Source organism: Penicillium bovifimosum, assembly GCF_028826915.1.
Source record: "Penicillium bovifimosum strain IBT 22155 chromosome Unknown utg000003l_segment0_segment0, whole genome shotgun sequence".
NCBI lineage: Eukaryota > Fungi > Ascomycota > Eurotiomycetes > Eurotiales > Aspergillaceae > Penicillium > Penicillium bovifimosum.
In genome coordinates this window covers 1,961,107-1,988,104 of record NW_026622712.1, presented here as the reverse complement: position 1 = coordinate 1,988,104, position 26,998 = coordinate 1,961,107, and the positions used below count along the sequence as shown (strand labels likewise).

Sequence of the window (26,998 nt, the reverse complement as noted above, 5' to 3'; positions counted from 1 at the left end):
ATTTTATATGTATTCTGGCCCTTGGGTCATGGGCACATATTCTACACTGAAATACATGTGCAAGTTCCAAAGCTTCATTCTATCTTTGTAGATACCGATGCCCGCATTAAGAAAGAGTCTATAGGTGATTCGCTCATAGGTAGGGAATAAAATAAGCAGCTAAATCCATCACATCACATCATATGTTCCAGTCACATCACACTGGGGCCTGAAGAGATCTGAAACCCTACGAAGAAGCCCAAACACCGAAAGCACAAAGGAAATTCAGAGCAAATTCCAATCTCATCTATCGTGTTTCCAATCAGTTCTTCACACACTCAGCGCGACGACCACCCATTCCCCCCATATTGATAGGCGCAGATTTCTTATAGGAAGTTTCCCACACGGCACTGCTAGCCGGCAAAATCGACCCACGGTCCGAAACGGGATCAAGATCCTCATGTTCAGAGACGATATGCGGGACAACGAGCTCCACGCCCTTGGTCGCGCTAGTACCGGAGTAAGGGTTGTGGCGCGGGGGCAGTGGGCGCGAAGACTCGTACATGCCCAGGTAATCGGAGGCAGTGCTGCTGTAGGACGAGGCGACAGTGGATGGGGCGCTGGTCAGGGCTGGCATGGTGTTGTTGTGGGATGCGCCGGCGGCCAGGGCAGGCAGGCTGGAACTGCTGCGGTAGACGGTGGGGCGGACGAGGGGATCGCTGGAGCCCCGGTGGAACTGAGAGAGGTAGGTCCAGGCTTCGGAGGAAGCGAGGGACGAGGCGCGGGATAATACGGGCTTCCACTCTGTGGGGTCGAGATCTGATTTGGCGGAGTGGGTGTGGGAGAATATTTGGGTGGATGGGAGGGATGTGTTGGTACTTGGGATGCGAGTTGGGATCATTGGGGCGACGATGGTGCGTGGAGAGAGAGGAGGTGATGTTGGGGGTGTTGTTGAGGACATTGTGGACATTGTGGACATTGCGGACATAGATGGGAGGGATGCGGAGAGAGGTTTGCGCGAGTCTTTGCGGCGGCAGCTGTAGTTGAAGTATATAAGTATGTGTGGTACAAGGTATGAAGTAGGCAGGAGCCAACGAAGGATTGAGGAGAGGAATCAATGGCGGTAGATATAGATCCGAGGCCGGTTACGTACCTTTCGCTACAATATAGCAAGGTGTTGTTGGGGACGGTGATCTGGTTCTCACACATAGCACTGGACTTTGGGTCAGCTTTATGTCCGAGAAAAGACCGGTGTGAGGTACACAAATGACGGCAACAAGCATGTGAGAAGGATCTCTGCAGGGATCCATAGATAAGAGTATTTAGGGTTGGTGCTAGGAACATACCAAAAGTTCAAGAAGCTGGCCATGTCGAACTCGGTATCGTCCGAGGTCGTCGGCTTGCACGCTCCCCTTTGTCCCGAGCCTAGTTTCGATATTGAGGTGCTGGCGTGAGAGTTGCCTCGTCGGTGTATGGCCGGACGAGTGGTTTTAGACTTGGAGGCATGAGGAGAGGAAGGGGAGCGGCGATGAAAGGGGGCTGATTGAGTCATGATGTGGCGGTGAAGCTGCAAATGCCTCACTATCTCCCTTATCTGAAGAGCCGACAGGAGTATCGCCGAGACTCCAGAGTGGAGTACAAGGGTTGAGGAAGTACAATGAGGGATTTTGTTCCCAGTTTATCGTGGAATGGACCGGGCCGGGAAATAATTTTGGGGATACAAAATGTTTGAAAGAGAAGAGACACCGAAGTATGTATGTTCACCAGCAACGTGGGAGAGTAGGAGAGAATGCTGATAAGGTGGTTAGTTGTGGTCTTGCTATAACAGTTTCATGTGACACACATCCCGATCCGATGCAACGGGGGGAGGGCTATCTTTAGCCTCTGAGTGGGGGGAGATAAGGGTGAAGATAAGGGGAATTAGGACATACATACCAGAGAGTAAAAGGGGTCTATGTTAGGTCTAATATGAGAGGTTGAGAATGGTTATACAAAGAAGAGATGAAATGAAGAAAGACACTGGGTATAAATACAGAGAGAAAGAGAGAGAAGAATCAAAAATCGAAACGTGCTAAGATGAGACGATCACGTCTAGACTTACGTTGAGTTGTTGTGGAGCCCATTGACTACGCAGTAAGTTGGCAGCTCCCCGCGGTCCACGCAATCGCGAGCATCTAGACCCAGCTGACTCATCCGATCTTTCTAAATTTATCCTTTTTTTCCCTTTCTTTTAGGGCTTTCTGTTGTCATTGTTCTCGATCTACGCAGCACAAATCACATACTCAGCTACCTCATGCAAATCATTACAGCTGTAAACACACAAAAAGGTACGAATCTTTCAAAGCCTCGGACCTCAGGGTCCACCTGAAACGCACGGCTTTCTGCACACTTCCAAGTATTCCTGCAGATAAAGATGCAGTAGTGCAGGGAGCATATCTCCGGAGGGGATCGGATCCTTATCCTAGGTTAGGGCTGTACTCTTCACAACAGATACCAATTACTTTCAGTATAGAGATGTCTTGGACCTAAACAACGTTCTACATACCACAGTACGCAGTAACAGGCAGACACCAGCCTATGCCCAAATGACGCCATAAATGCCTCGACCAGTTCAAGGATTTCAATGAACTGTTCCGGATGGCGTAAACAGACGGGTATCGATACATTGTAACCCACTACAACTGCGTATTTTCAATGTACGGATATTCCCGATGATCCATAGAGGTAGTTATGGAGAAAATCATAATAACCGCCCACGCCGACAAAACCCAGATCGGCGATTCCAGAAACCCTTTGTGGGGTAGAATAAATGAAATGCAACACACTGCCACGTCTCCCAATGATCGGCTTGATGATACACTGCAATGGCCTTGTCAGGTGGATTCCATTGTTCCAGACTCCGGTGCTAATCGTCGATCTTCCGCGGGTCTGTTGCGGGCCTATGGGGAAAATCAGAGTATTCGAGAATGGATGCCTAGTCGGAGTCTGTTATGTTTACATCAGATGTCTCAATTCATTGTAGTATGGTTGTGATATTCGATCTCGTTCTTTTCACTGCCTTCCGCCGGGTACCGAGTGGGATCCTTGGATTGGCGATGTTGGGGTTGAGATCTCACAGGGCGAGTTTGATTTGATTTTTCCATGGTGGGTCAGGTCATGACGGGCATCTGTCAACAGAAACGTAATACATGAGAACATTAGGAGTCAAATGGTGAAAAAATCCTGTCAGGGTTTAGGGCTAGAGAATAAAGACAAGAGTCGATGATTAAAAGTGGAGAAGGTGTGAGCTTGATGTTGGGGCTCACAGATCTCGATTTGGTATTTGGCTCGATTTGTTTACATTGGGTATCTACTGAAGAATATCGTACAAATAATATTAATGCCTCATGCTTGGGTAACCTCGGCATCCGCTGGAGGCGCCTGAGGAGCGGCCGGGGTGGGTGTGGAAGGAGCCTCGACATTGGTTGCACCGCTGATGCTCTTCCCTGTAATGGACTCGGCCTGGTCGTCATCCTGATCGATCAGATGTCTGACCGTGCCTGGGCCCGGCTTGCCTGTGAACCGCTCGGGCACGCCGCGGGCAGCCTCGGCCGGGCCGACGAAGCACCCGAGCATCGAGCTCCAGATGTACCCCTCCGATAGCATACGGCGGATTTGACCATATGCGTAGGAGTTGGCGTAAGGGAGGCCGGTTTCTGGGTCGCGGTAACGCGATGGCAATGAAGTAATGACGCAAAGCGATGACGAGATTTCTGATTTGAAGTTAGCAATGCCCATCGATTGGAATGGGGAACGTGATATGGTACGTACTGGTCAGACGAGCAGGTTTCTTGGAGTTGAAGTACATGCTGTATTTGCGGTTGTTCGCGGTCGCATAATCAAAGTTCTCCAGAATCGTAAGTGAACGACCTGTGTGCTCAATCACCGGAGGGGGTTGTGGGATCTCTGGTAGTGCTGCTCCCTTCACCGCATTCGAAGTTTGTGATTCGGACTGCAATGTGGACGATGGGTTTAGATTCGGGAGGGGGTTTGCGGCTACCGCGGCTTGATTAGGTGTTGTAGTTGTCGGAAGGACCTGAGGATCCTGTGTGATACCAGGAGCGACAGGCGTGGCTGTTTCAGCTGGTCGAGAGTCGCTCACTGCTTGTACTGCTTGCGCTTCTTGTACAGTTGGCCCGCCAGCATCTGGTTTGGGGGCCTCTGCTGAAGGTAGTTGGGCAACGTTCGGACTAGCCAGAGCTTCCTGGCCATTCGGTTTGGCAGCATCGGCAGATTCTGCAACCGCTGGTTGCTGATCCACGTCCATGGCATCGTCGTTCTTGGTGGGCGATGAATCAGGCAATATTTTGGAAGCGCCAGTGCCCGCAGAGACTGACAAGTGACGGACTCGGGGAGAAGGGATTTCCACGGCGACCATCTTCCTCTCCAAGCTCTTGCGTGGAGAGGAAGGTTGCCTGTCATCGGCTTTGGCCGTGGTCTTGTCTTCTTCGGAGGGTGGCGGTAATGTACTCGTGACAACCTCTGGAATAGTCCTTTCTACGACGTTGTCCGTGTCCTGCTCAACAATATTCGCCGCGGTTGTATTCGTCTCTGGGGCACCCGCATCCGGTTGGTTGGCGCTCGATGTATTTGTATTTTGTACACTGGTCGGTGCTGCAGCATTCTCTGCAGACGGCTTGTCCTCAAGTGGCTTTTGACCCAATGCTTTGGTGGAATCAGGTAGGGCCAAGTCCGGTGGTGACCTGACCTCGACTGCAAAGGTACTTGATGGTATGGCACGGGCGTGTCCGGCGATGTTAGCAGGGCCGAACTGTAGCCCTGCGGCGGCCTTGTCTTTATCTTCCTTCTCCTTCTTTTTCTTCTTCGACTCTTCCTTATCTGGCTTCGGTTTGATTTCAATTTTGCCCACCCGTGTGAGGCGCCCATTGGTCCATGTGGCCACACCACTCCAGTAGGAAATTACCGGACCGTCCAGACGGCGATTTTGTAGGGCTTCGATTCTTGCTCGTCTTTCGTCCGCTTTTCTTTTCTCCGACAGCTCCCAGCGGTTCAAACTTTTGCTGTTGAGTCGTTCCACTCTCGCGGCCTCCGCAAGATGGTCTTCCTGTGTCATCTGTTTCGGCTTCAAATGGGCCTTCCGCTTCTCTGCCTCCTTCATAGTAGCGATAATGCGAACTCGCTTTTCCTGGCTGTCCTTGAGACGGGCGTGCGTAAGCTCCTTGTTCACCATGGTTTGTCGACGGGAGGACTGTCGAGTCGGCCCATCCTCCACGGTGGGAATCCATGAGATGCGCTCTGACTTTTTCTTCGGGCGAGGGGCGGCGGGCATGGTGGATGGGGCGGTCGGATCGATCTTGACTCGTTTGCGTAAGGTCTGGAATCGAAGGTCATTCTGGGTCTTGCGCTTCCTGCGCTCTTCTTTCTGTAGCTTCTGCTCGCCCTCGTAATCGTTCTGCGCGTCCGGTCCTTGGTCCTCATCTTCGTCCGACGATTCGAGCACCTCGTCCTCCGCGTCTGGGTCCACCTCATCCGCAAATTCATTGTCATCTTCGACTTCCTCAAACAAAAGTGCCAGATCATCGTCGGCGGCGGCTTCAAGGAGGGCGGACATGTGCCGTCCCGCGGTACTTCGTTTCGCGCGCCCTTTGACCAGGGACTCCACGGGCAACTCCTGTTCTTCCGCTGAAGAAGGAAGCCCCGATGATGGGTCTTCTTCCATAATGTCGGCCATGGGGGTGATGTGAGGGTAGGCGCTTTAAGGTGGTCGGTTGAACATCGAACGCGAAATGGTGACGCGTGCGCGACAAATTATGATCGAGTCACGTGCCAATGATCAGGTGTCGGTATTTGAGGGTTGTTTTTGAGTTATGGAAATGAGGACATAATTCAACCTGAGATGTTGAAGTGATGGAAAGATAGGCAAGTTCTCAAGAGCGTGGCTTGAAAGTAGTGGCGCGGGATAAAAGTTGATTCCTTAGGCAGAAATATTTCAGCCTTAACTTAGTCAACGTGTTTACGTCCCGTCCATCCACCTTAGAACGACATGGATCCCACGGATAATTCTCTGCTAGCAGCTACCTACACCTGGCCATTTGATAGTGGTGGATATTCTTCAGATGTCATACAATTTTCAATTGATTACAATTCACCTGCCTAGATCCTCAAGTATCCATCCCACAGCAATGCCACGAACCTCCCGGTTCTTCCGTGCCGAATGCTCCTGGAAGCTCGGTGAACACCCGGAAGAGCCAGAATGAACCTCAACAATCCCTCAAACAGCCAACAGCCTGGCTACTTGGACTCCAGTCTCTTTTACTCCGTGCAACAAATGTGAATGGGCCATCCCACCTGGGAAGACAGTCCTTACTGTGTAGGAACAAGGACGACGCCACGTACCTGGATCCATATCCCTTGCGCGTACTTAAAACACCATCTCTTGCGGCTTTAGTATCACAGATGGAGATTCTCCTTGCATGACTGATTGCATCATATCCCAAGAGCAAAACAACATCTTATATTCGCACTCGTGGTCTACATCCACGATGGTATGGACTATGGAGTCACACATTGGGAACGTTGAGGCCATGACGCAGTGGAATGCGGGGCCTTTTCCTGCGTGTCCACACTTGTCTCTCTTCTCACCGTGGTCTTACCCATACCATGAGACTTTTCTTCCGAACCAAAACCTTGAATTGAAGTTTTTGACTGGGAATGTCGGGGTGAAGAGATACCCCTGCTTTCTAGGTTTAGGTGGTGTATAGATCGAGGACGCGACGTTGATGCCTCAACCATTTCCAAACAACATCCGAGAAATGCAGTCTCGGGCGAGATATTGATGACATCGGGACTTCTCATCTTCAAATAATCATTGAGGCCCTGCCGACTCCCGATGTTTGTCCTTGTTTGGATGGACTGTGTATAAAGTGCCACTTATAGATGTGAGCTATGTATGCACCTAGGATATCCCGCAGAAACGTGAGAATAGAGAATGCAAACCACTTCAGAGTATGGCAGAAAACATCCAGTGACCTCTTGCCTAATCCAACCAAATTTGACCCCAAGTCAACAACTTGTTGTGGGTGAAGCTGAAGAGGGCCACTCTCCACCAACCACAGCCAACTTCCTCGGGCATCCGGCCAGCTCCCCAACATCTCTTCTCCTTCTTTTCCTCTCCCCTTCATCCTCCCTTGACTTCTGTCTCACGACTCTTTTTTCTTTCTTCTTGGTCTTTTTTGCATTCTTACGGTGAATTCAACTTTCAGTGCGTCTGACTTTCTCTCTTCTCCTTCTCCGCAACTAACCCACTTCCAGCCACCTCGATCCCTTTGGAGCCGGATCATCCTTTTCATCTCTCGTTTATTCTTATTGGACGCGCTACCTGCCACACTATTGTGCATTCGCCGTGATTTTGAGCCTTTGACGACCATTAGAAAGGGACAGTTCTTATTTTTTTCTCTCCCAACGATTGCTTTGGGACTCCCGCAGATACGCCCCGAAGCAAACGGTCAGATCAAAGACCCTCGACACTGCACACTGGTGTTTGCATTTGGAACGAATCGGATTTGGCACGAAGTATCCCACGTTTGATTGCGACTTTTTGGGAATCGGTTTGTCGACCCCTCCCACCTTGCGACGGCTCCGTGGCAGAAGACTTCATTCCGACAAACGACTAACTTCAACCCCCATCTACAGCCTCTCCTCGGTCCTTCTCCACCTGTCTTCGAGATCCGTCTATCACTTTATCCTGACCCCATGGTGCATGTCCCGCATTTTTGAACGACAATCCTAGATTTCAGCTTCGACGTCACTGCACATTGGCAGCCGCGCAGAGGTCGTACTTTGGAAGGAATTTGGGCATTGCTTTGAAGACGAGAAGTGATAATCCATAATGATGCCGGTTTCGCGACCTGACGCTCAGATGAATTTTAATTACATCCCCACTACCCAACCCTTGTCAGGGACCTCGACGGGGCGCAGCTCCCCGAGTGATGTGACTGGGCCTGGAAACACAAGAATGCCGTTTGGTCCTTCTCCAGGGTCCATCGGCAGCTCAAGACCGAGGGCTGGATCCCCTTCTCATGATTTGGCGTCACGTCTGTACTCTAAGCGGTATGATCATTCCTCCGGAGACAGGTTGCGATATCCAGCTAACGCATTTTTTATTTTTACAGAGCTCGTGAAATCCAAGCGCAAGAAGGCGTTTCTCCTAGCATTTGGGGTCCCCCTACCAGCGGCCATTCTACCCCACTTCGCGAGAACATTCCTGAATCGCCGAGTCAAGATAGCTTCCCCGATCTCATCACAGCCTCTAGTGGCTCCATCGATAGTCCAGGGCGCCGAGCTCGCGCAGGAACGGTACCATCTCGATTTCCTCCGATGGGCACATTAAATGAGATGGGTCTCCAGCCACCATACATTTCGCAGACATCACGACCAACACCATCCACCAGCCCGTTTAGGCCTCCTGGCGTTTCTGGGATAGATACAGGTCCAAAGATTGCGACCTCAGCTGCTGGTTCCAATCCGACCTCGCTTTCTCGCCTTCGAGCCGGTTCGATGCCGCAGAGGAGCGACTTTTTGGGAGGTGGTGGCCCCTTCGGTCCGTCGTTGTTTTCAACCAATTGGTCCGCGGGACGTGACAGAGCTACGACTTTGACCAGCATCCGATCATCCGAAGGGCCGACATCACCCAGCCACTCTTCGTACTCCAGGGATGGACTCGCGGATACCGATGTGAAGACACTGGACTACCTGGGGCTTGCTGAGACCCCTCAGCAAGCAAGGGCTTCTCTGGCACGTCCTTCGATGGAGGCATTGATGCAACAGCAGCAGCAACAACAACAAGCCTCCGCGCTACCGCCACTCCTGGCTGAGTTGGCAATGATGAAAAGCAATAATCGGTTCCGGTCTTACTCTGTCAATGCTAAGGAGAAGTACGCCGACGACGAGGATCTCGAATATGAAAATCGTTACTCTCAACTTCCTACTGGCAACCTGACTCCAAATGCTGCTGCAACCGCCGCTCAATTGGCCGCTACACAAGCGCAAATTCACCAGCACAACCTCGCAGTTCAAGCTTTTGCCAGCCATGCCTCCGTCAGCAGGCCCCGAGCACGAACTGCTGGTATTTTGGAGGCACCTCCTCAGCGATCTTCCATCCGCAACTACCTTGCCACTCCTTCCCGTCTCGACAACAGCTTCAGTGCTTCTGACTTGCAGATTGCCGAGAACGGTGAGTATGACGAATTGTCCGAGGCAGTTCAACTCATGCACCTTGGAGGAGGAGGTCCTGCTATTCCAGCTATGGCGGGCCGACAAGCCGGCGAGATGGCAGATGAGAACAACCAGGATGGCCCCACCCGGGCACTTTGGATTGGTAGCATTCCTGTCTCAACTACTGTCACATCTTTGGAGGCCATTTTCGGCATGTACGGAAAGATTGAGTCGACGCGTGTTCTGACCCACAAGAACTGTGGCTTTGTCAACTTCGACCGTGTCGACAGCGCTGTGCAGGCCAAGTCGTTACTTAATGGCAAGGAGATCTTCCCTGGGGCAGGACCTGTCAGAATTGGTTATGCCAAAGTGCCTGGGGCATCGGCTACAGGTACTCCCGGTGCAAACGGCATTCAGTCCTCGCCAACACCCGACCCGAACTTTGGCTCTAATCTCGTGGCAGCAGATGGCTCGGATAGGACTGACCAGGCTAACGTTGTCCCTCAGATCCCGGCTTTGGCGGATCTGTTGCCTGAGATGATGCAAATAGTACAGGAATTCGGTGCCAGTGAAGACGACTTGCAAAACATCACCAATAGCATCCAAACCTCCATCGCCTTCCAAGCTTTCGAGGATGAAATCCCCTCGGTTCAGGAGCCGAGCCAGTCCCGCATGTTCGATGCCCCTCGTCTTCGTGACATCCGTAAGCGTATTGACAACGGTGCATGCTCCATCCAAGAGATTGAGGAGACGGCCGAGGCTATGCTTCCCGAGATTGCAGAGTTGGCATCCGATTATTTGGGCAACACCGTCGTTCAAAAATTGTTCGAATTCTGCTCCGAAGTTACCAAAGAGCAGATGCTGTCTCAAATTGCACCCCATCTTGCCGAGATCGGTGTCCACAAGAATGGAACTTGGGCTGCACAGAAGATCATCGATGTCGCCAAGACTCCTACACAGATGCAGCTAATTGTTGACGCTCTCCGCCCTTATACTGTTCCTCTTTTCTTGGATCAATACGGCAACTATGTCCTGCAATGCTGTCTGCGATTTGCCAGTCCCTTCAACAGCTTTATCTTTGAGTCTATGCTCAGCCGCATGTGGGAAATCGCCCAGGGACGTTTCGGTGCCCGAGCGATGCGGGCTTGTTTGGAAAGCCACCATTCCACCAAAGACCAACAGCGAATGCTCGCATCTGCTATCGCTCTTCACAGTGTGCAATTGGCTACTAACGCGAATGGCGCTCTTTTGCTCACTTGGTTCCTTGATACTTGCACATTCCCTCGCCGTCGGACAGTCCTGGCTCCCAGACTCGTGCCCCATCTTGTTCACCTCTGCACCCACAAGGTTGCATACTTGACTGTCCTTAAGGTGATCAACCAGCGCAACGAGCCGGAAGCTCGCGACATTGTGCTGAAGGCACTTTTCTTCAGTCCCGGTGATGAAGTTTTGGAAAAGATCCTGAGCGATCAGACATCTGGTGCAACCCTGATCTTCAAGGTCCTGACCACCCCATTCTTTGATGAGTCCATGCGGACTGAAGTCGTGAAGAACGTGTCTAAGGTTCTCACAAAGCTCAAGGCTTCCCCCAGCCAAGGCTATAAGCGTTTGATGGATGAAGTTGGTCTCTCCTCGCGAGGCAGCGGTCGGGAGCATCACCATGGCCGCGACGGAGCTGGCCATTCCACTCCTGAGAAATCGCAACACCGCCAATCTTCCCGCCATGGAAGCTCGGGATATCCAGCCCAGCCATCTATGGACAGACAGTACAATGGACAATATGCTCCCAACAACTTTGGACAGAGCCCCGATTCTCGCCCAATGACGTCTGACCAGGTCAACCCCGCATCTCTCGACCCTTACTCAAGCAACGGGCTTGGAGGCCATCTCAACGGTATGCCCGGTGCAGCTGGTTATCCGCAGGAACCTTTGAGCCAGCAACAGCTCCAATACCAAGCCTATCTCGCCGCCCAGGCTCGTGGTGTTCCCCAGGGCTACCCAGGTATGCCGGCAGCCAATTATGGTTATCCAGCTGGCTCACCAGCCATGGATAACCTGCGATCGCTGCCACAGCAGACCTCCCCGCTCTCCGGACCGGGCCAGATGAGTCCTAGCCCGATGCTCGGCCAGAACAACTACCCGCAGTTCAGCCCCGTCGTTAACCCCGCCCAGATGTACCCATATCCTCCGCAATACTACCCCCAGGCACAGCCTGTGCAGGGGCAGTCCGGCGGAGGCCGACGTGGACGAGTGAGTTCAATCTCGGATCGACCCTAATTTGTCTAGACCGAGAATACTAACGTGTTTTTGCGCCCAGCGTTGATCTACCGTCACGTATGATTTTTTTAATCGATCTTCCTGCCATCTACATGTATAAACTTGTTGATCATCTTCTCTTCTTTTTTTTATCTTTCCATTTTGAAGTTCCTCATGACCAAGCGGGTTTATCTGGCTACGTTGATTTCACTGTCCTATCTCTTCGCCCTGATCGGACGCTGGACCGCCGGCAGGGGGTTAATTGGACCCGGAAGGAGAACTGGATACGCATGGGGATGCGGTAGTGAAAAGTCTTGTCTCTGGGTGGAGGCTTAGTTTTCGTATCTTCTTCAGCGATTTTGAATGACCTTGTATCTTCTGATCTTACGATGGGACTTTTTCTCTTCTATTATTTTAAGATCGGGGGATTGGCTTAGGGAGCATACTATCTAGTGAAATGGTCGTTGTGAGCATCGAACTTCGTAGATATTCGTATATTATAGAAGCACAAGGGGAGGCTTCTCGTCGCCCTTCTATGATTGAATACCCGCTTCTAGTAGCGAGTCCATTGAATTGGCATGAGGCCCGCAACCTCCACATCTACCCGTCGCCCAACTCCTCATTTCTACCGGTAACCTACTATGGCGTGCCACGCCCAAGGTCGAAGATGAACCCTCCGACCCAGGAAGAGAGCGCAATTCTCTTCCAGGCAGAAAACGCAATACTCCTCGACATACCGCATTCAATTGCACTCGCGCAAGGCTGGCCAGCACCCCGAGAACCGGGTTCGAGAACAAACCATAGCCCGCGGAAGATACCAAAACTCCTGTCATGTACGCCGATGAAGGAGTCTTTCCCCTCAACCGAGCCCAAAAAGCCCGCTGCTCTCGCCAGGGTTCTTGAGAGCATCCCTGTCTCAGAGCGGCGGTTCGCAGAATTGATAGTGCCGCTCGTGAGGGACGCGCTGAAAACTATCAGCGCGGGCTTTCCGAGTGAGCGGCGATGGTGTTTTCCTCGGGCTGTGCCTAATGAAGATGCGGGTAGTCAATCGTGGAATGAAGGTCCGCGGAAGAGGCGGAGAGAGGATGTGAATGAGTCTACGTTCCAACGGTCTGCACCTGGTGATCCCGTTGATATTTTGAGTCAGGAGCCACCGATGATATTATCCACGAGCTCAGTGAATCGTTTTGCGGCATTATCTGATTTGACAGTCGTCAAGAATCCATCGCCAGAGACAGCAATCATCAGAGCCGGTGCTTCGACTGGTTCTGAATATATAATTCCTCCCATGTCAAGCTTCATACTCGGCACACTACCTCTCTTCCAAACAAAACTCCACCACCGTCTATCTACTCCAAACTATCCCATCCCAGGACTCTCCACGCACCAGAAATTCAACCTCATCCTCATGGATCCCCCCTGGCCAAACAGATCCGTCCGCCGCAGCGGGCACTACCAGACACACCACTATTCCGAGATGGACGCGCTCACCACCGGACTAAGGGATATACTACGCGCACACCTGCTCGGGACAACATACCAGGTACACAGCACATCCGAATCCCCGTTCCAAAGCCAGCAGTCTATAGCCGCGATCTGGATCACGAATGCCGAGAAATCGCGTCGCGCGGCATACGAGGCGCTGATCGGCGCGGGGTTGTGTATACGCGAGGAATGGGTCTGGGTTAAGACTACGTGGAACGGAGAGCCTATTTCAGCGCTGGATGGTCTGTGGCGGAAACCGTATGAGATCCTTGTTATTGGGACCAAGGATGACGGTCCTGATCTGGAGATTGAGGCGCCGTTGATGTCTGAGGATGATTTGATGCGTTTGAGTGAGGCTGTCACCAGGAGAAGGGTTATTGCTGCTGTTCCAGATCTGCATTCGAGAAAACCGAACTTGAAGGCTGTTTTTGAGGAGGTGTTTTTCACTGATTCCGGAGAGCTTTGTTCGTATTCGGCGCTTGAGGTGTTCGCGCGCAACCTGACTGCTGGATGGTCGGGGGTTGGTAATGAAGTGCTTCGGTTTAATGCGCGTGAATGCTGGGTTGAGTCCGATGTCTAAAATAAACCACAGTAGCCCGGTTTGAGTGATATTATTATCATGCTCCCAATCTAACGTCCTCGAAAGACGCATAACATCACCCAACGTACTTAGTTAAAGCAGCAGCCAAGCAACCATCCCATAAACGCCACGATCCAAACCCCTAATCAAACAACGGCCCTAAACTAACAAGACTAAACCTCAAATCCGGATTGCCTCCCTGAGCCTCAACCTTCAAAAATCTCCTAACCCCCATCTCCAAAGCCCTCTCACAAAGCGCATCCTCCCCCTCCCCAAGCTCCCCCTAGCAATCGGCCCCTTCCGGCGCCCATCAAGCTCCCAAAGCCTCCCATCCACCCCCTTGACAAACGCCACAAAATGCAAATCCACATTATCCTCCGCCTCCGGCGCAGCCGTATCCCCCAATTTCGCCGCATCCGCATGCGCGCTCTCCAACGCCTTACTCTCGTACAGCAGATCCGCCCTTTGCACCGGCTGCAAGCCTTCCGCATCCCGGAGAAGAACGTCCAGATCCGAGCCCGGGATGATCTGTTTCCGCGCCTCGCCGTTCGACACGGCGTGCAGGAGCCCGATTAGTCCGCAGGCGTTGCGGATTGTTTGTTTAAACCACATTACGGGCTCGGAGGGCCCGGAGCCGGTGTAGGGTTCTTTTTGGGCGTCTTCGGTTTCGCGGGAGGCTTCGTAGGTTGCGGAGATGGGGAAGACGAGGAGGAGGGCGTAGGAGGGGCGCGGGACGAAGGCTAGGAGGTCGGCGTCGTCGATTGAGAAGACGTCCGTGAAGCCGAGGGTTGGGGGGAGGCCGAGTTGGTGGATTAGGTGGGACATTACTTCTGGGTTGTTTTCTGGTTGTGGTTTAGTGGGGGGTTTGAGGGAGATGGGGTCATGGGGGAGAGGGAGGGCGGACCTAGGGGCACGAAGGCCTTTTGGGTTGTTGGGACGTCGACGTCGGTGTGCGACATTTTTATGGTTGGATTTGATGCTGAGTGTTGTGTAGAGGTTGGATTAAGCTTGTTTGGTTGTTTGATTTTGAGGTTGGAGAGTGAGTTGGAGTCTGGTTGGAGTGCGGGGTTGAGGGCATGGATTTGATTCGACTGCATAACGGCACTGGCATCTTAGCCTGGCACATGGGATTCGGCAGAAAAACGGCGCTAATGAGACTAGTTTGCCAGCCAAGGGGCTTGGTTGTCGCTGAGAAATGCGCTGTGAAACCCCCGAAGGATAGTACGTAGTGTCGCGATGTATGTACACTGTCCTTCGTACATGTGATTCATCTTTTCTTTTTTTTCATATGCGTTTATCGAGGGGTATTTTTCACGATGTAGTTTAGATAGGAAGCAAAATGTTCATCGAAACCTGTCCTGAAAATTGAAATTGCTCTCTAGTCTCTACTCTCTACCATCCGCAGTACATTATTGCAAACTTGTTTCCTTCCATGTTGCTTCTGGAATCTCTTGGCATAAGCCCGAGAAACCAAGCCAAGACAGACCCACCTCTATTTGCCGTGTTTGCACCATTGTTCACACATGGCCGGAACCTTGGAACCAGATCAACAATAACATTGTACCAATAACGGTCGAAAGGAATAGTACTCCGTACAACCTACAGCATAATCCCGATTGCTCTAACGGTTGTACTCTGGATCAACCCGGATCATCCTGCATTGACTCCCATCCACATCGATCCAGATCCCCAAGTTCACTCCTAAAAGGAGAACCCCTGCTCATCACCGAACTTGATCCGCAGACGGGGCCAACTCCGGAGTCCGCCGTATGGACGCGGTAGTTATTTATGTACATAAAATGAGAATTATTGAGAAAAGCCGGCACTGACTTTTCCAAGGGCCAAGGCAAAGCACGGAGATATTTTCACTTAAGACCAACCTGATCGCCACTGCCCCTACTGAAAAAGAAATAGCATTCACCGCGGACCTTGTGGCTATTTCGGGTGCATCACCGTGAGTGGGACTGGCGTAGGTGCAAATCAAGCTAAGGGCCAAGGCCCCGGCGCCCCCGATAACTAGCCATGCTCGCCAGCCCCTGCCGAGATTGTCGAACTTGGAAAACTAGCTCGTTACACAGCGACGGGTAAAACTCTGTGTTGACTTGGCATTTGATTCCACATGGACTGGACCTATCTCCTCGGCACTTAACCTGGGAAGAAACGTGGCAGTTCGTGCCTTATCCATAGATTATTTCAAAGCTATATGGACATTCTTGTAATACTTGACTGGATCTCTGGTGATCGGTGATCGGTGATCTCTATCCCGAATCTTGTGAGCCAAACCTGTCACATTGTCGATCACTTGGTCGTTAGTTTAGCGCTGATTCTTCGGTCGACTAAAAACGCCCCCCAAAAAACCACCAAAACTCAAAACGATCTAGTCCTCTCTTCGGGATTTCTGCAAGCCCTGACAGCCTGACAGGGGCAATAGTGTCTTGTTAAGAGACCCTGCTCCCCCCACATCTCCAATCTTGGACTGTCACACCCATGTACCGCTAGGATGGACGAAAAGCAAAGAAGCATCGCGGTGCAGACCGTCGCCGCGACCTTCTTGCCCATCGCCGCGATCACGGTAATGCTGCGCGTCTATGTGCGCGGGTGGGTTGTCAAGGCATTCGGATGGGATGATGGGTCTATGGTGGTTGCATTGGTACGTGATCTCTGATCTTCCCAGGATTTCGATCCTTCGGTTCCTTCCGACTGCTCATCGCACATCATGTGGAGAGCCCGATCTGGCAGGATTCGTGCTAACTACATTATGCACAGCTGTTCTACGCAATGTTCTCTGGAACCATGATCGGAGGCTCAATATACGGCACAGGCTACAAGTTCGAAAACCTCGAGCCTGACGCGCGGGTAACTGCGATGAAATACTGGTGGCTGTGCGAGATCGCCTACTGTTTTGCCTCGATCGGGTGCAAGATCTCCATTTGTCTATTCTTGATGCGCATTACTATCAAGCGCGTCCATCACTGGATTCTGTATATCGTTATGGCCTTGACTGTCCTCGCCGGTATCATTTTCATGTTCCTCATGCTGCTGCAGTGCAAGCCGCTGGAGTACTTCTGGACTAGGACGGCGGGCGACCCTACTATTCAGGGTTACTGTATTGATATCAACATCATTATCAACATGACTTATGTGTACAGTGCTTTCGCTGCATTGTGTGATTTCACCGTCGGCATCATGCCCATCTTCCTCGTGCACAAGCTGCACATGAAGCGCCAGACCAAGATCGCTGTCATGGGAATTCTGAGCATGGCTTGCATGTATGTTTCTCTCCTCCAGGGTTCTATATTCTTTCCACGTGCTAACCAGGTCATCTAGTGCTTCTGCGGCAGTCATCGTCCGTATTCCTTTTGTCAGCACCTTCGCTGATCCTGATTTCCTCTGTATGTCTTCCTTCTCTGCACAGATGAAGCAATGAACCAGGAAATGAAGACTAACCATTCTCCCCGACAGATGCAACCGTCCACATCGCCATTTGGTCCAACGTCGAGGCCGGCCTCGGCATCACAGCCGGCAGTCTCGCGACTCTTCGTCCCCTCCTCCGCGTCATAATGGGCTCCACCTCCAGCCAAGACTACTCCTCCGGTTTCCCGGGCCCTCAGTCACCGTCCGCCTCGCGCAAGCTGGGCGGTCCATTCCCACTAGGCTCCATGGATGAAAGCATGCAGTCTCGCCTGCGACCTGACAAGCTCGCTGTCACTGTCACGACCATCAAGGGCCAGAGGAGGGATCCTCATGACATCTACGATGATGTGTCGTCGAGCCCTACCAGCAGTGAGGAGAGATTGACTATGGATCGGTCGAGGCCTCGTGTGCCGGGTGATATGGGGTTGGGGATTCATCGTACGTTCGAGGTTACACAGACTACGACCGATACCCAGGACGTTGAGCTTAGGGATGTTAGAGAACATGTTTAGTCGTGTATATAGATGGTTTCAAAAATGTATACTAATGTCTCGGTCACTGAATGTTCTTTGTCTTTAGGCGTTTTATGCATCACCTACCGATGTACGAGTCTGCTGGGACTGAACACATCCCGGCCAAGGCAGTACCGGGCATAGTTCACCCCATTGAGTGATGAAACCATTTGAATATACCACAAGGCAATTACACTCTATCAGCCGCCTTCTCCCCCCTCTTCAATGGCCCAAAAATATCGGTCCAGAGCTCACTCTCCTCCCCCAAGAAATAGGTCAAATCAACATCCGCCAAACCCGCATCCTCGCCCCCATTCAACCCCTCAAGCCAAGAAATCAGATTCTCAAGCCCAAAAGCCTTTCCCGTAGCCTGCGTCGCTCCCGCCTCAAGCCCAACATTCACCACATGAACATGGAAATGATAGTAAGTAGGTTGATCTGCCAACACCAATTAGCCCAGCAACCCAAAATAAATCGAACCGAAAACTCACAATGAACATAAAGCTTCAACTGATCCGCCTCCAACCCATAAACCTCCCTCACCCCCTCAAGCACCCTGGCCCTCAACCCCCTCAAGAACGCAACATCCCTCTTCCTCAAATCCCTCAAAGACCAAAGATCCCTCCTCTGCACAAGCGCAAGCAAATGCAAAGACCCCATACTCTTCCGATCCCAGTTCAAATCCGGCAACATCAGGAACCCATCATTCACCCCACCAGATCCGGACTCCACACGCAAAACAACATCTTCCTGCTCTGTCCGGCCTTCCAGGATATTGAATACCCAGTTCAAGCGGCCTTGGTCGCGCTTGCGCTGGATGTAGGGTTGGATGTGATTGCGGTAGATTGTCGGTGTCTCTGTCACCATCCGCAGGTTTTGGGAGGAGTATTTCTTTATGTGCTGGGTGTCGCAGGGGTAGATCAGGTTTAATTTTAGATCTGGGTGGATTTCGCTGGTTGGTGAGGTGGGTGAGGTGGATGAGGCGAGGTACCAGCGGTAGATGTCGTTGTCGCCTAGGTTGGTTATGCGGGAGATTGCGGCTTGGAAGGACTGTAGGACTTCGAGGGATTCTGTTGGGATTGCGGTGCGCTCGGCGGTTAGGATGCCTTGTTCGTTGTTTATTGTGCCGAGGAGGGCGATGCGGCGGCCATTTTGGTCTGTTTTGGGGTTTTAGATTGTGTTATGTTGGCGGGGTGGGTTGAGGAGTACCTTGTTTGAGGAGCTTCGTTATTTGAAACTGGGAGATTAGGGACTCTGGGGTCGGTCTGTTGGTATCTTGGGAGTCGGCCATTTTGAGATCCTGCGTTTGGCAGGACGAGCAGAGTTTGGAGATGGTTGTTTTGTTTGATATTGGTCTACTGTGTACTGTGTACTGTGTACTGTGAGCTTTCGGACTGATGGGCGGTCAGGCTTATCGCTTTTGGTGGGGATTTATGCGGTACTGCCTGAACTATCGAGGCGGTGATGTAGGCTATTTGGTAGGCGGTGATCTACTATGCCACTTACTGTATCGGTCTTGGACAGCTGCCCCACAGCTTCAACGCGTTGTTTATAGAGCCATTTGAGCGCGTCTCTCACACCTAATCTTCCAAACTGCCACTTCACTACCTACCTACTTACTGCCAATTCGTTACCTACCCACCTACCCACTGCCAATTCACTATGGATGACAAAGAACGGATGTGTTTGCTTAATGCATATATCGCGGAATTCCACCCTCGAGAGGACCTGGATGCGCGAATTGAGCTCTTGATTTCACCCTCGTACCCGAAACCACCGCATTCTCAGCTACCTAGTGGGCTCGATTTCGATAGCCCATCTGCGATTTTTGCTCTGTTTCTTGGCGAGGATACTTGGGAATCTCTCAGCCAGTCAACAAATGAATGCTACCAGTTGAAACTGAAGCAAAAGGCCGATGAGAGCAAGATGTAGAAAAAAATGAATTGGTGGGAACCTTGTTGTAATGTGATGAGGAAGTTCCTTCGAAATAAAATTCGATTCCCTTTGATCTAAAAACAACAAGGTTGGGGAAGAAAAGAAAAGAAGAAAGAAAACAAACAAGAGGTGAAAAGGACTACACGAAAAGATTGGTCATGTGATTCATCACACAAGATTCCTGATAGCAAGAGACCCAGGAGCGAGAACCCCGAGAGCGAGAACCCCGAGAGCGGGAACCCTGAGAGCGAGAACCCTGAGAGCGAGAACCCTGAGAGCGAGAACCCTGAGAGCGAGAACCCTGAGAGCGAGAACCCTGAGAGCGAGAACCCTGAGAGCGAGAACCCTGAGAGCGAGAACCCTGAGAGCGAGAACCCTGAGAGCGAGAACCCTGAGAGCGAGAACCCTGAGAGCGAGAACCCTGAGAGCGAGAACCCTGAGAGTAAAATTCCTAGGAGAGCCCCTGAGACTGCAAGCACTTGGGATCCAAGCACTTGGCATACAAGCGCTGGGACTTGGACTGCAAGCCCTGTGACTACAAGCCCTGTGACTACAAGCCCTGTGACTTCACCTAGCGATCTCCGCTACTGGAGGGATACCACAGCAGCAGAAATGAAGGTCTTTGTGGGTCTTCTGATATATATGGGTGTCTGCCCTATGCCACTTGTGTGCGACTACTTCGAAGATGAAGAGCAATGGAAACCCGTTGTAACCTATGGATGCCGCTACCATATGCGCCTAACGCGCTTTGAGCAGATCAAGCGCCTTCTGCACATCCATCATCCACCAAGTAGCTCGCATCAACCCCAGCCAGGGTATAGGAACCGGTTCTCGTTGGGTTTCCCCTTCCTCAATGCTGCTATTGCTGATGCATGGCGCATTCACTGTAACGCCAAAAAGCAGCAGGGTGATCTTAAACATAAGCTTACCCAAGCCAAGTTCCGCGAGAACCTTGCCAAGGAGCTTTGCCAATCTGGAAAAGAGGCTGCACGGCCAAACCAGCAGATCGAGGTTACATCCCACACGCGAATTGACCTAGATAAGCGATATTCTTGTGCTTGGTGTCAATTCAACAGAGTGAAAGGCAAAGGAGGCCCGCCGCCACGTGGGAGGCATGGCTGTAAGGAGTGTGGTGATCTTCCGCTGTGTTTGAAAGGGCCATGTTGGGAGGAATTCCATAATTCAGATCAAGCAGTGAGAAATGTTGCTTAGGGGCGGGAGATGGACTGCATTGTTGACGCATTGGACTTTCAAATGTATTCTATTGGCAATGAATCGAACAATATTTAGGTAGAGACTAAGTCCATCTGAGAAGAGAAGATAAGGTAGCGTAATGCACCGTTTTCTATGGAGATTAGCCACAAGATGATCACGGGTAAAGTGGCTCACTTCAAGTTCTCCTCGAATTGGTGTTGAGTGGCTAACTGCAAATACCCTGCCGTCATCGCGAAGTACGCGACAAATAGTCAGGGGGTATGGGAACACACGGGGAATCTTATGTCTCCTTGACATCTTCTTGGGGTCTTTCGGCAGTGTGTACTTATACGAGCGCCAAACCAGCTCAGAACGATAGCGTATCTCATCTGGTCGACGTGTCTCAGAGTGATCATTGAGTATGACAAGCTCATGCTCTGCGATATCCGGACCATAGCGCTGCAAATTCTCACGCTGGGTAGTACTGGCCTCCTTGAACTGCAGTAATCTCTGAATTCGAACGAGTAATTCGGGCTCTGAGTGTCCAGCACTATCGATGTCTGTGCCTACACAAAGAACGCGGCCCATATGCCCTGGGCCCATCACAGTCTCCATTGCCTATGTCGCAGTTTTGGAGACACCAGAATGTCACAATATCAGAGGGGAAAATTGGCATGTCAGATCCATCGGGATATGTAGCAAACTGGCCCGATGTGGCGCGAATCGAACCTCCCCACGACAAAGATTGCCAGAGCTCGGACGGGCGGTCCACGAACTGGGCAAGACCAAAATGTGATCTTTCTTTGAACTTTGGGGATTGGAGGAGCCTGATGACGAGGGGAATTGGATCTGCGATATAGATGTGACGCAACACGGACTGAGATAGCCCAGTCGGCTGTTTAGCTGATATGACCGGAATTTTGCGACGGAGTAACTCGAGGGAGTCCAGCTGGCTGTACAAAGCCTGTTTCAGATTCCCTAGTTTCAACGGGAGCGAATGCATGATATCTCCAGTAGTGCCTCCACTTCCAAGAAGATCATCCTGTAGAACCCCCAGAAGTCCAGCATAATCTTGACGAGATATACCAGATGAAATACACCATAATGCAAGGTTACGGTGGAACGGATGTATTATTGAACGGGATTGTGCGGTTCGTATCTTCTCGTAGGTAATGTGTTGTGGCACTTCATATCCTGGGTATTCTCGGGGCCGGAACAGACTTAGCGGTGGCATACTAGTGGACCGAACGGTAGGAACACTCACGGTCCCTGGTGTGCCACGGCTTTCAGGAAAGTCATCCTCCTCCTCGGGAGATGGCTCTGGGAGCTCGAGCTCAGCCATAGGGAGAGAAATTCATTGGCCCGATGTAGCTTGCTCTAAGTATAAGCTGCTATGCGGGGTTGCTATCAGGCCTACTGACAGCTGGAAAGTGTGGGCGCCAGCCCACTGGACGACTGTTGGAAACTCGCTTTGCGCATTTCCGAGCCGGTCGCCCCCAGAATAGAAAAATGTAGACCATAACAAAGGAAAGAGCTCAGCCATAACACTTTCAACCGTTTGTACGATATCTTCATGAGAAGGCACATTGTCATTTTCATTGTCATCTTCTGGTTCAGTTTCCAGTTCCTCGAATTCTTCGTTCTCGGAAGCAATACTCGCCAGGTCCTCGGATTCTCCCTCACACTCCAGTGACTCCAGTATCGGTTCAATTGTGTCGACGAGCATCTGGTCTTCCTGTGTAAAGTTGCCGATGCCTGGATTCTCCATGGTATTGTCGAGCTGATCAGGCGAGTAGGGACCGGCTGGATGAGCGCCACGAGCTATAACTGATGGTTGTGAATTGTGATAAACTAAGCTACACTCCTGGGCTAGGGGCAAGGGATCCCGAGGAATCATCATGTTCTGCATGTTGTAGCGTTTCAATCAAGCGGCGGAGCTTTGACGATCCGATAGCAAATCGACGAGGCATTGTGGAAGAGTCTGAGAGAGCTTGAGGAAGAGCCCGGCGATCGGAGCTTAATGTAGAAAGAGTGAGCGTTCCTATTCTGGTTTAGCTCCCGCGTCAGAAGACCCACAAGTGGAGATGGGTGCGGAGTGCGAGCTGAGTGAGAGATGTTAGTCACGTGACAGACTTGGAATTGAACTGCCAACCCACATTGTATTATTCCACAGGGGACCGGCCCACAGCGTGCGCGGCGCCTGAGTGCACGTCTCCAGCAGACCAGCTCATCAAACGATGATCAAAATTGACCCCTCGTCGAAGTTGAATCCCATGCCACGTGGTGTACCAACCACCGTGTATATAGATGGATCTATGGGAGTAAGAGGAGCGACTGCCTTATTGGGCAGACAGAGATGTCGTTCCTGTCCATAGGCCCATTTGCTCAAAGGCCACTTGCATCCACCCTTCAAAAGTGCGTATGGCTGCCTCGTGCACTGGAAGAGCATCTTCACGGTAAGGATATTTGTTTTTGGATCGAAGGAGAATTTGGCACGTAAAGGAGGTTCTGATTCAATGAAGTCCTGCGTGAAAGGTCGAAGGTTGAATGATGGAGATAATGTGATCGCTCTGTGTGTTACGAAGGTAAACAGAAGCAAATGGATTCCTTTGACTAAAACAACAAGACTGGGCCCACTGGGGAGAAAAGAAAAGAGAAAAGAAACAGGAGGAAGAAAGAGATAATAAGCACCACAGCCAGTTCCTCCCATCATGTGACAGTCCTGGTTCCATGTGCTCTCGTCACATGGGGTGTTTTCACTCTGGGTGCCTTCCATCTGTAGTAACGTAATCCGCAAGAAGCTGGATAATATGACCAAAGCTGCCGACCTGAACGCATCGCAGTATGGCATTTTCTATGCCTCCACTGGCCACGCCGCCCTGATTGATTACAGGACTGCGACTTTCAGAAGGTCGCTGAGCAGGTCTGGGCCAGTGGTGGTGTTGTTGGTTCTGTTTGTCACGGTCCAGCTATGCTTGCCAATATCATTGATCGTGAGACAGGAAAGCCTGTTATTCAAGGTCGTCGTATTACTGGGTTTACTACCGAGGCTGAGAATACTATGGGTATCATTTGTGATTTGAAGAGTTGGAATGTTGAGCTTTGTGAGGAAACTCGGTAATCCGCACATTTCGGAAAAGAAAATACCTGATACCTATCCAGCCTCAGCATACGAATTGGGCCACAAGAATGAAGCGGGATAATGATACGATAACAGCCATGACGGCAATATCCGGAGCCCAGTCATAGCTTTCCGTAGATCTAGTCGGTCTCAATCAGAGCTGTTTTTAGAAGATGGGCACCGGTCTCTCGTGCTCTTCTCTCGTAAACCATACCACGTGAAAATCTTTGAATCTCCAGTCTGTCTTGCATTGACTAGTCACTCTCACTCGCACTCTCAACCTCACTCTCAACCTCACTCTCAACCTCACTCTCAGCCCCGCTCACAATCTCACTCTCAAATCCGCTCTGAACCCCACTCTCACTTTCACTATCGCTTCCAGGGCCCAAGGCCCACACCCGGGGGTCGTGTTGGACTTCATCTCCCCTGCAGACAAATGGAATGGTTTCTTCAATTCCCTTGACCTCCTTCAGTGAAGATGACCCAGACTTGAAAAGGGCTAACAACCCATCCATATGTACATCGTGTTCTCTGTTCTCGCCCTTGCAGTATCCCCGCACGCACAAATATTCAAGCGAATCTGGCAAACAATGTATCAAGTGTATTTTCTTAGGCCCCCCAGGAGGTTGCCACCGGTAGTAGGAGGTATTGCCCTTGGCGAAGTACAAGAGCATATCTATTCCCATGCTTAACCTTTTCAAGGCCACAAAGTCTTTCAGGGTGTCTTTGTGGCTTTGTACTAGCGAAAGAAATTTGTCACGTTCCTTGTTTGGATAGTGGCCATAATCCCTTTCACTTACGTCCATGGCGTATTCCCTGTCATGCGCGTATCTGATGTTAAGTAGATTAAATTGGCATGCGACGTCAACGTCCAGGATTTCAAGTGTGTCTTTGTGCCGGCACATCGCTTTGAAAAATGTCTTGGGATTGAACGGTGTGTCACAACTTAGTCTGCCAGCATAATATATGAATTCCCTGAGAACCTTGAACGAAGATATCAGGACCGCAAGCGATAGAGATTCAAGGTCCGAATAATCAATGGCCATTCTGCTGATATTAGAGTATCCAACTCTGAAATCATGCTCGGTGAATGTATCGTCATCCACGATATCAGCGTTGACAGATTCAATGGACAAGAGGTTATCCAGGTAACTCAAAGAGTCGAACAAGTCCATTTGCATGAAAAACCACTGGCCATTCCACCAGTACCACCTTTTTTGGTAGATCAGATCAATATCGCGGAGAAGGCGGAGATATGGCTTGTTCTCGGGACTAGCGTTGGCCTCGGTGAGAAACTGCGCAAGCGGGAACTTCCAGTCATGGTAAGTGAAAGATGGAAAGGCTATCGACGTGAGGTTCGGTGATACCACAATCAACATGATAGTCAAAGCTTGACAGATAAATGTACCGAGACGGTTGCGCTGTCTGTTTCTCGGGTTAAAACTCGTCGAAATATTCGAGGCCAGACTCCATCCAGATAACGTCCCTCCTTCGTAATCCTCTGCATGAGCATATTGACGATTTGCTCCTCTTTTGGTCCAATAAATCCGGCCTTTCTGACTGTTTTCCGCACGAGATCCATCTCCTCGTTGCTCAGGTCTCGTTGGTATTTGACCTCTTTGTAAACCACATCCGTGGTTTCTGGTACCGAACATTCGATACGCCGCACGTACTGGCCCAAAATAGGAGATTTCAGAATGTTCATGAGCAATTCAAAGACATTGTCAATATGTCCTTCTTCGCAGTACACAATAATATGTTCATATTTCTGGCGCACTCGCATGTCGCACATAACGTGGAGTTTGCGGCATTGGATTGAAAGAGCGGCTACATCGCCGTTGGAAAGCAGATATGAGATAATCTGCTGAAGGATTTCATGTGGCAGATCAAGGAATGGCATTGACGTTTAGTGTCGTCTGCGATCTGTGTTGTGGTGTCAATGGGGAAGTTGTTCATTTCAAGGGGCGGCTTGACCACAGGTATCCCAAAAGATATAGTTAATAGTATTACCATCAAATAATATTTAATACCGAAGATCTATGGTATTATTACTGTATTTTTGAAACATATAGTTAAATTACAGTATCCTAAAATCTTGGTCGGCCGGCATGGTTAAACTAAACATTCAGTAAGATCTGGATATTCGTCTCATCGGATTATGATGCCTGATGTTCACATATCCTGTGTACAGGCAGAATCACATATAGAGTCCCCCCATCACCTCTCCCAAGCAAATGACCCTTCCTCATGCAGCAACAGACTCCTTTGCACCACTAGTCGCTGGCATAGGGGTAGTATGCATCTGCCAGTCAAAAAAACAAGATAAGACACCAATCAGCATAGCGAAGGACGAGTTAAACATACCGCATCTGCAAACTGCAACCACTCCTCCACACCCTTGACAAACATATCATCCGCCGCAGGCAAGGCCTCATGACCCCACACTACAATCTCATCGAAAGTACCATGCGTCTCCAATACCTTGACCGGTTCTTCAGGCTCGGCATCCTCAACGGCATCCCGGTCTGCCTGCTGACTCGGTAACACACGGTCCGTAGGCGTCGCAACAACACCTCGATAACCATCCGGGAGGGCAACGCGCCGACCACGAAGTTTGCGGCCGCGGAAATACGCCGTTTGTGTATTATCTGGACATAAAGACATCAGCTTTTGTACTCATGAGCTATATGTGAATAAAACTGGGCTATATAGCGTGTCCAGCCTAGGTTGTTCTCGTGTACCTTTGTCTGCCACTGGTGTCCAATACCGCTCGACAGACTCTACGGGTCCGTCGTGGTGGACCCGACATGGGATGATATTTGGTGTGTATTGCAGGCTTGCGTCGTTCTTCTCGGATTGTGAGGGGGCTTTTGAGCTCGGCTGGAAGGCGTACATGTCGGGCATTGTGGCGGTGGGAATCGCGGTGGATGTGGGTTTTAGCAAGCGGTGCAGGAGTGTAACTTCGTATCTTGTTTAGGTCAATTGGTTGCTGAAATTATTCGTGTTGTCTTAATTGTGGGATTGGAGCTGTGGTCTCTGGTCTTTGTGGTGTTGGATTCTTGTAAAGGTTGGAGGTGAGGCGCGACGCGTTCTCCGCGTTAAGTGGAAATTCGAGCCGGATCTACAGGTAGGCCGAGAATTACAAGCAACAGCACCCTCCACATACACAGTACTGTGTACTTGAAGATGTCTTTTTCTTTTTGTTTGTATTTACAATACAGTCCTCTACACAGTATGTGTACCATGTAATGCAAAATAATTCAATTGGCAATGATCGGGGTATACAAGTACAGAGTATCAAAGCATGTC

The 26,998-nt window shown here is 50.8% G+C and overlaps 11 protein-coding genes across 11 annotated transcripts; 4 read left to right on the top strand and 7 right to left on the bottom strand.

Annotated features, from left to right (window-relative positions):
• Window positions 1-301: 301 nt before the first annotated feature.
• On the bottom strand, window positions 302-1,531 carry N7515_003808 (uncharacterized protein; the record flags this gene model as incomplete). Its single annotated transcript, XM_056664552.1, has 3 exons — window positions 302-1,016; window positions 1,133-1,192; window positions 1,326-1,531. 3 exons carry the CDS (start codon window positions 1,529-1,531, stop codon window positions 302-304), a joined length of 981 nt encoding a protein of 326 aa, XP_056523609.1.
• Window positions 1,532-3,363: 1,832 nt separating this feature from the next.
• Window positions 3,364-5,710, bottom strand: N7515_003807 (putative signal transducer; the record flags this gene model as incomplete). Its single annotated transcript, XM_056664551.1, has 2 exons — window positions 3,364-3,731; window positions 3,790-5,710. 2 exons carry the CDS (start codon window positions 5,708-5,710, stop codon window positions 3,364-3,366), a joined length of 2,289 nt encoding a protein of 762 aa, XP_056523608.1.
• Window positions 5,711-7,897: 2,187 nt separating this feature from the next.
• Window positions 7,898-11,469, top strand: N7515_003806 (putative RNA binding protein Jsn1; the record flags this gene model as incomplete). Its single annotated transcript, XM_056664550.1, has 2 exons — window positions 7,898-8,088; window positions 8,151-11,469. 2 exons carry the CDS (start codon window positions 7,898-7,900, stop codon window positions 11,467-11,469), a joined length of 3,510 nt encoding a protein of 1,169 aa, XP_056523607.1.
• A 514-nt stretch (window positions 11,470-11,983) lies between these two features.
• Window positions 11,984-13,513, top strand: N7515_003805 (MT-A70 family; the record flags this gene model as incomplete). The annotated part of the gene is made up of 1 exon (XM_056664549.1): window positions 11,984-13,513. One exon carries the CDS (start codon window positions 11,984-11,986, stop codon window positions 13,511-13,513), a length of 1,530 nt encoding a protein of 509 aa, XP_056523606.1.
• A 213-nt stretch (window positions 13,514-13,726) lies between these two features.
• N7515_003804 (ubiquitin carboxyl-terminal hydrolase) lies at window positions 13,727-14,472 on the bottom strand (the record flags this gene model as incomplete). The annotated part of the gene is made up of 2 exons (XM_056664548.1): window positions 13,727-14,355; window positions 14,418-14,472. The coding sequence occupies 2 exons, from the start codon at window positions 14,470-14,472 to the stop codon at window positions 13,727-13,729; spliced, it is 684 nt and encodes a 227-aa protein (XP_056523605.1).
• A 1,541-nt stretch (window positions 14,473-16,013) lies between these two features.
• On the top strand, window positions 16,014-17,439 carry N7515_003803 (putative integral membrane protein; the record flags this gene model as incomplete). Its single annotated transcript, XM_056664547.1, has 4 exons — window positions 16,014-16,163; window positions 16,280-16,782; window positions 16,841-16,905; window positions 16,976-17,439. 4 exons carry the CDS (start codon window positions 16,014-16,016, stop codon window positions 17,437-17,439), a joined length of 1,182 nt encoding a protein of 393 aa, XP_056523604.1.
• A 190-nt stretch (window positions 17,440-17,629) lies between these two features.
• N7515_003802 (putative mRNA decapping hydrolase) lies at window positions 17,630-18,730 on the bottom strand (the record flags this gene model as incomplete). Its single annotated transcript, XM_056664546.1, has 3 exons — window positions 17,630-17,877; window positions 17,931-18,596; window positions 18,649-18,730. 3 exons carry the CDS (start codon window positions 18,728-18,730, stop codon window positions 17,630-17,632), a joined length of 996 nt encoding a protein of 331 aa, XP_056523603.1.
• A 371-nt stretch (window positions 18,731-19,101) lies between these two features.
• N7515_003801 (uncharacterized protein) lies at window positions 19,102-20,455 on the top strand (the record flags this gene model as incomplete). Its single annotated transcript, XM_056664545.1, has 3 exons — window positions 19,102-19,310; window positions 19,623-20,385; window positions 20,414-20,455. The coding sequence occupies 3 exons, from the start codon at window positions 19,102-19,104 to the stop codon at window positions 20,453-20,455; spliced, it is 1,014 nt and encodes a 337-aa protein (XP_056523602.1).
• A 304-nt stretch (window positions 20,456-20,759) lies between these two features.
• N7515_003800 (uncharacterized protein) lies at window positions 20,760-21,183 on the bottom strand (the record flags this gene model as incomplete). Its single annotated transcript, XM_056664544.1, is given in 2 exon segments — window positions 20,760-20,798; window positions 20,809-21,183. 2 exon segments carry the CDS (start codon window positions 21,181-21,183, stop codon window positions 20,760-20,762), a joined length of 414 nt encoding a protein of 137 aa, XP_056523601.1.
• A 2,760-nt stretch (window positions 21,184-23,943) lies between these two features.
• On the bottom strand, window positions 23,944-25,589 carry N7515_003799 (uncharacterized protein; the record flags this gene model as incomplete). The annotated part of the gene is made up of 2 exons (XM_056664543.1): window positions 23,944-25,079; window positions 25,172-25,589. 2 exons carry the CDS (start codon window positions 25,587-25,589, stop codon window positions 23,944-23,946), a joined length of 1,554 nt encoding a protein of 517 aa, XP_056523600.1.
• Window positions 25,590-25,934: 345 nt separating this feature from the next.
• Window positions 25,935-26,593, bottom strand: N7515_003798 (ribonuclease H2 subunit C; the record flags this gene model as incomplete). The annotated part of the gene is made up of 3 exons (XM_056664542.1): window positions 25,935-25,991; window positions 26,054-26,337; window positions 26,431-26,593. 3 exons carry the CDS (start codon window positions 26,591-26,593, stop codon window positions 25,935-25,937), a joined length of 504 nt encoding a protein of 167 aa, XP_056523599.1.
• Between the last annotated feature and the right edge of the window lie 405 nt (window positions 26,594-26,998).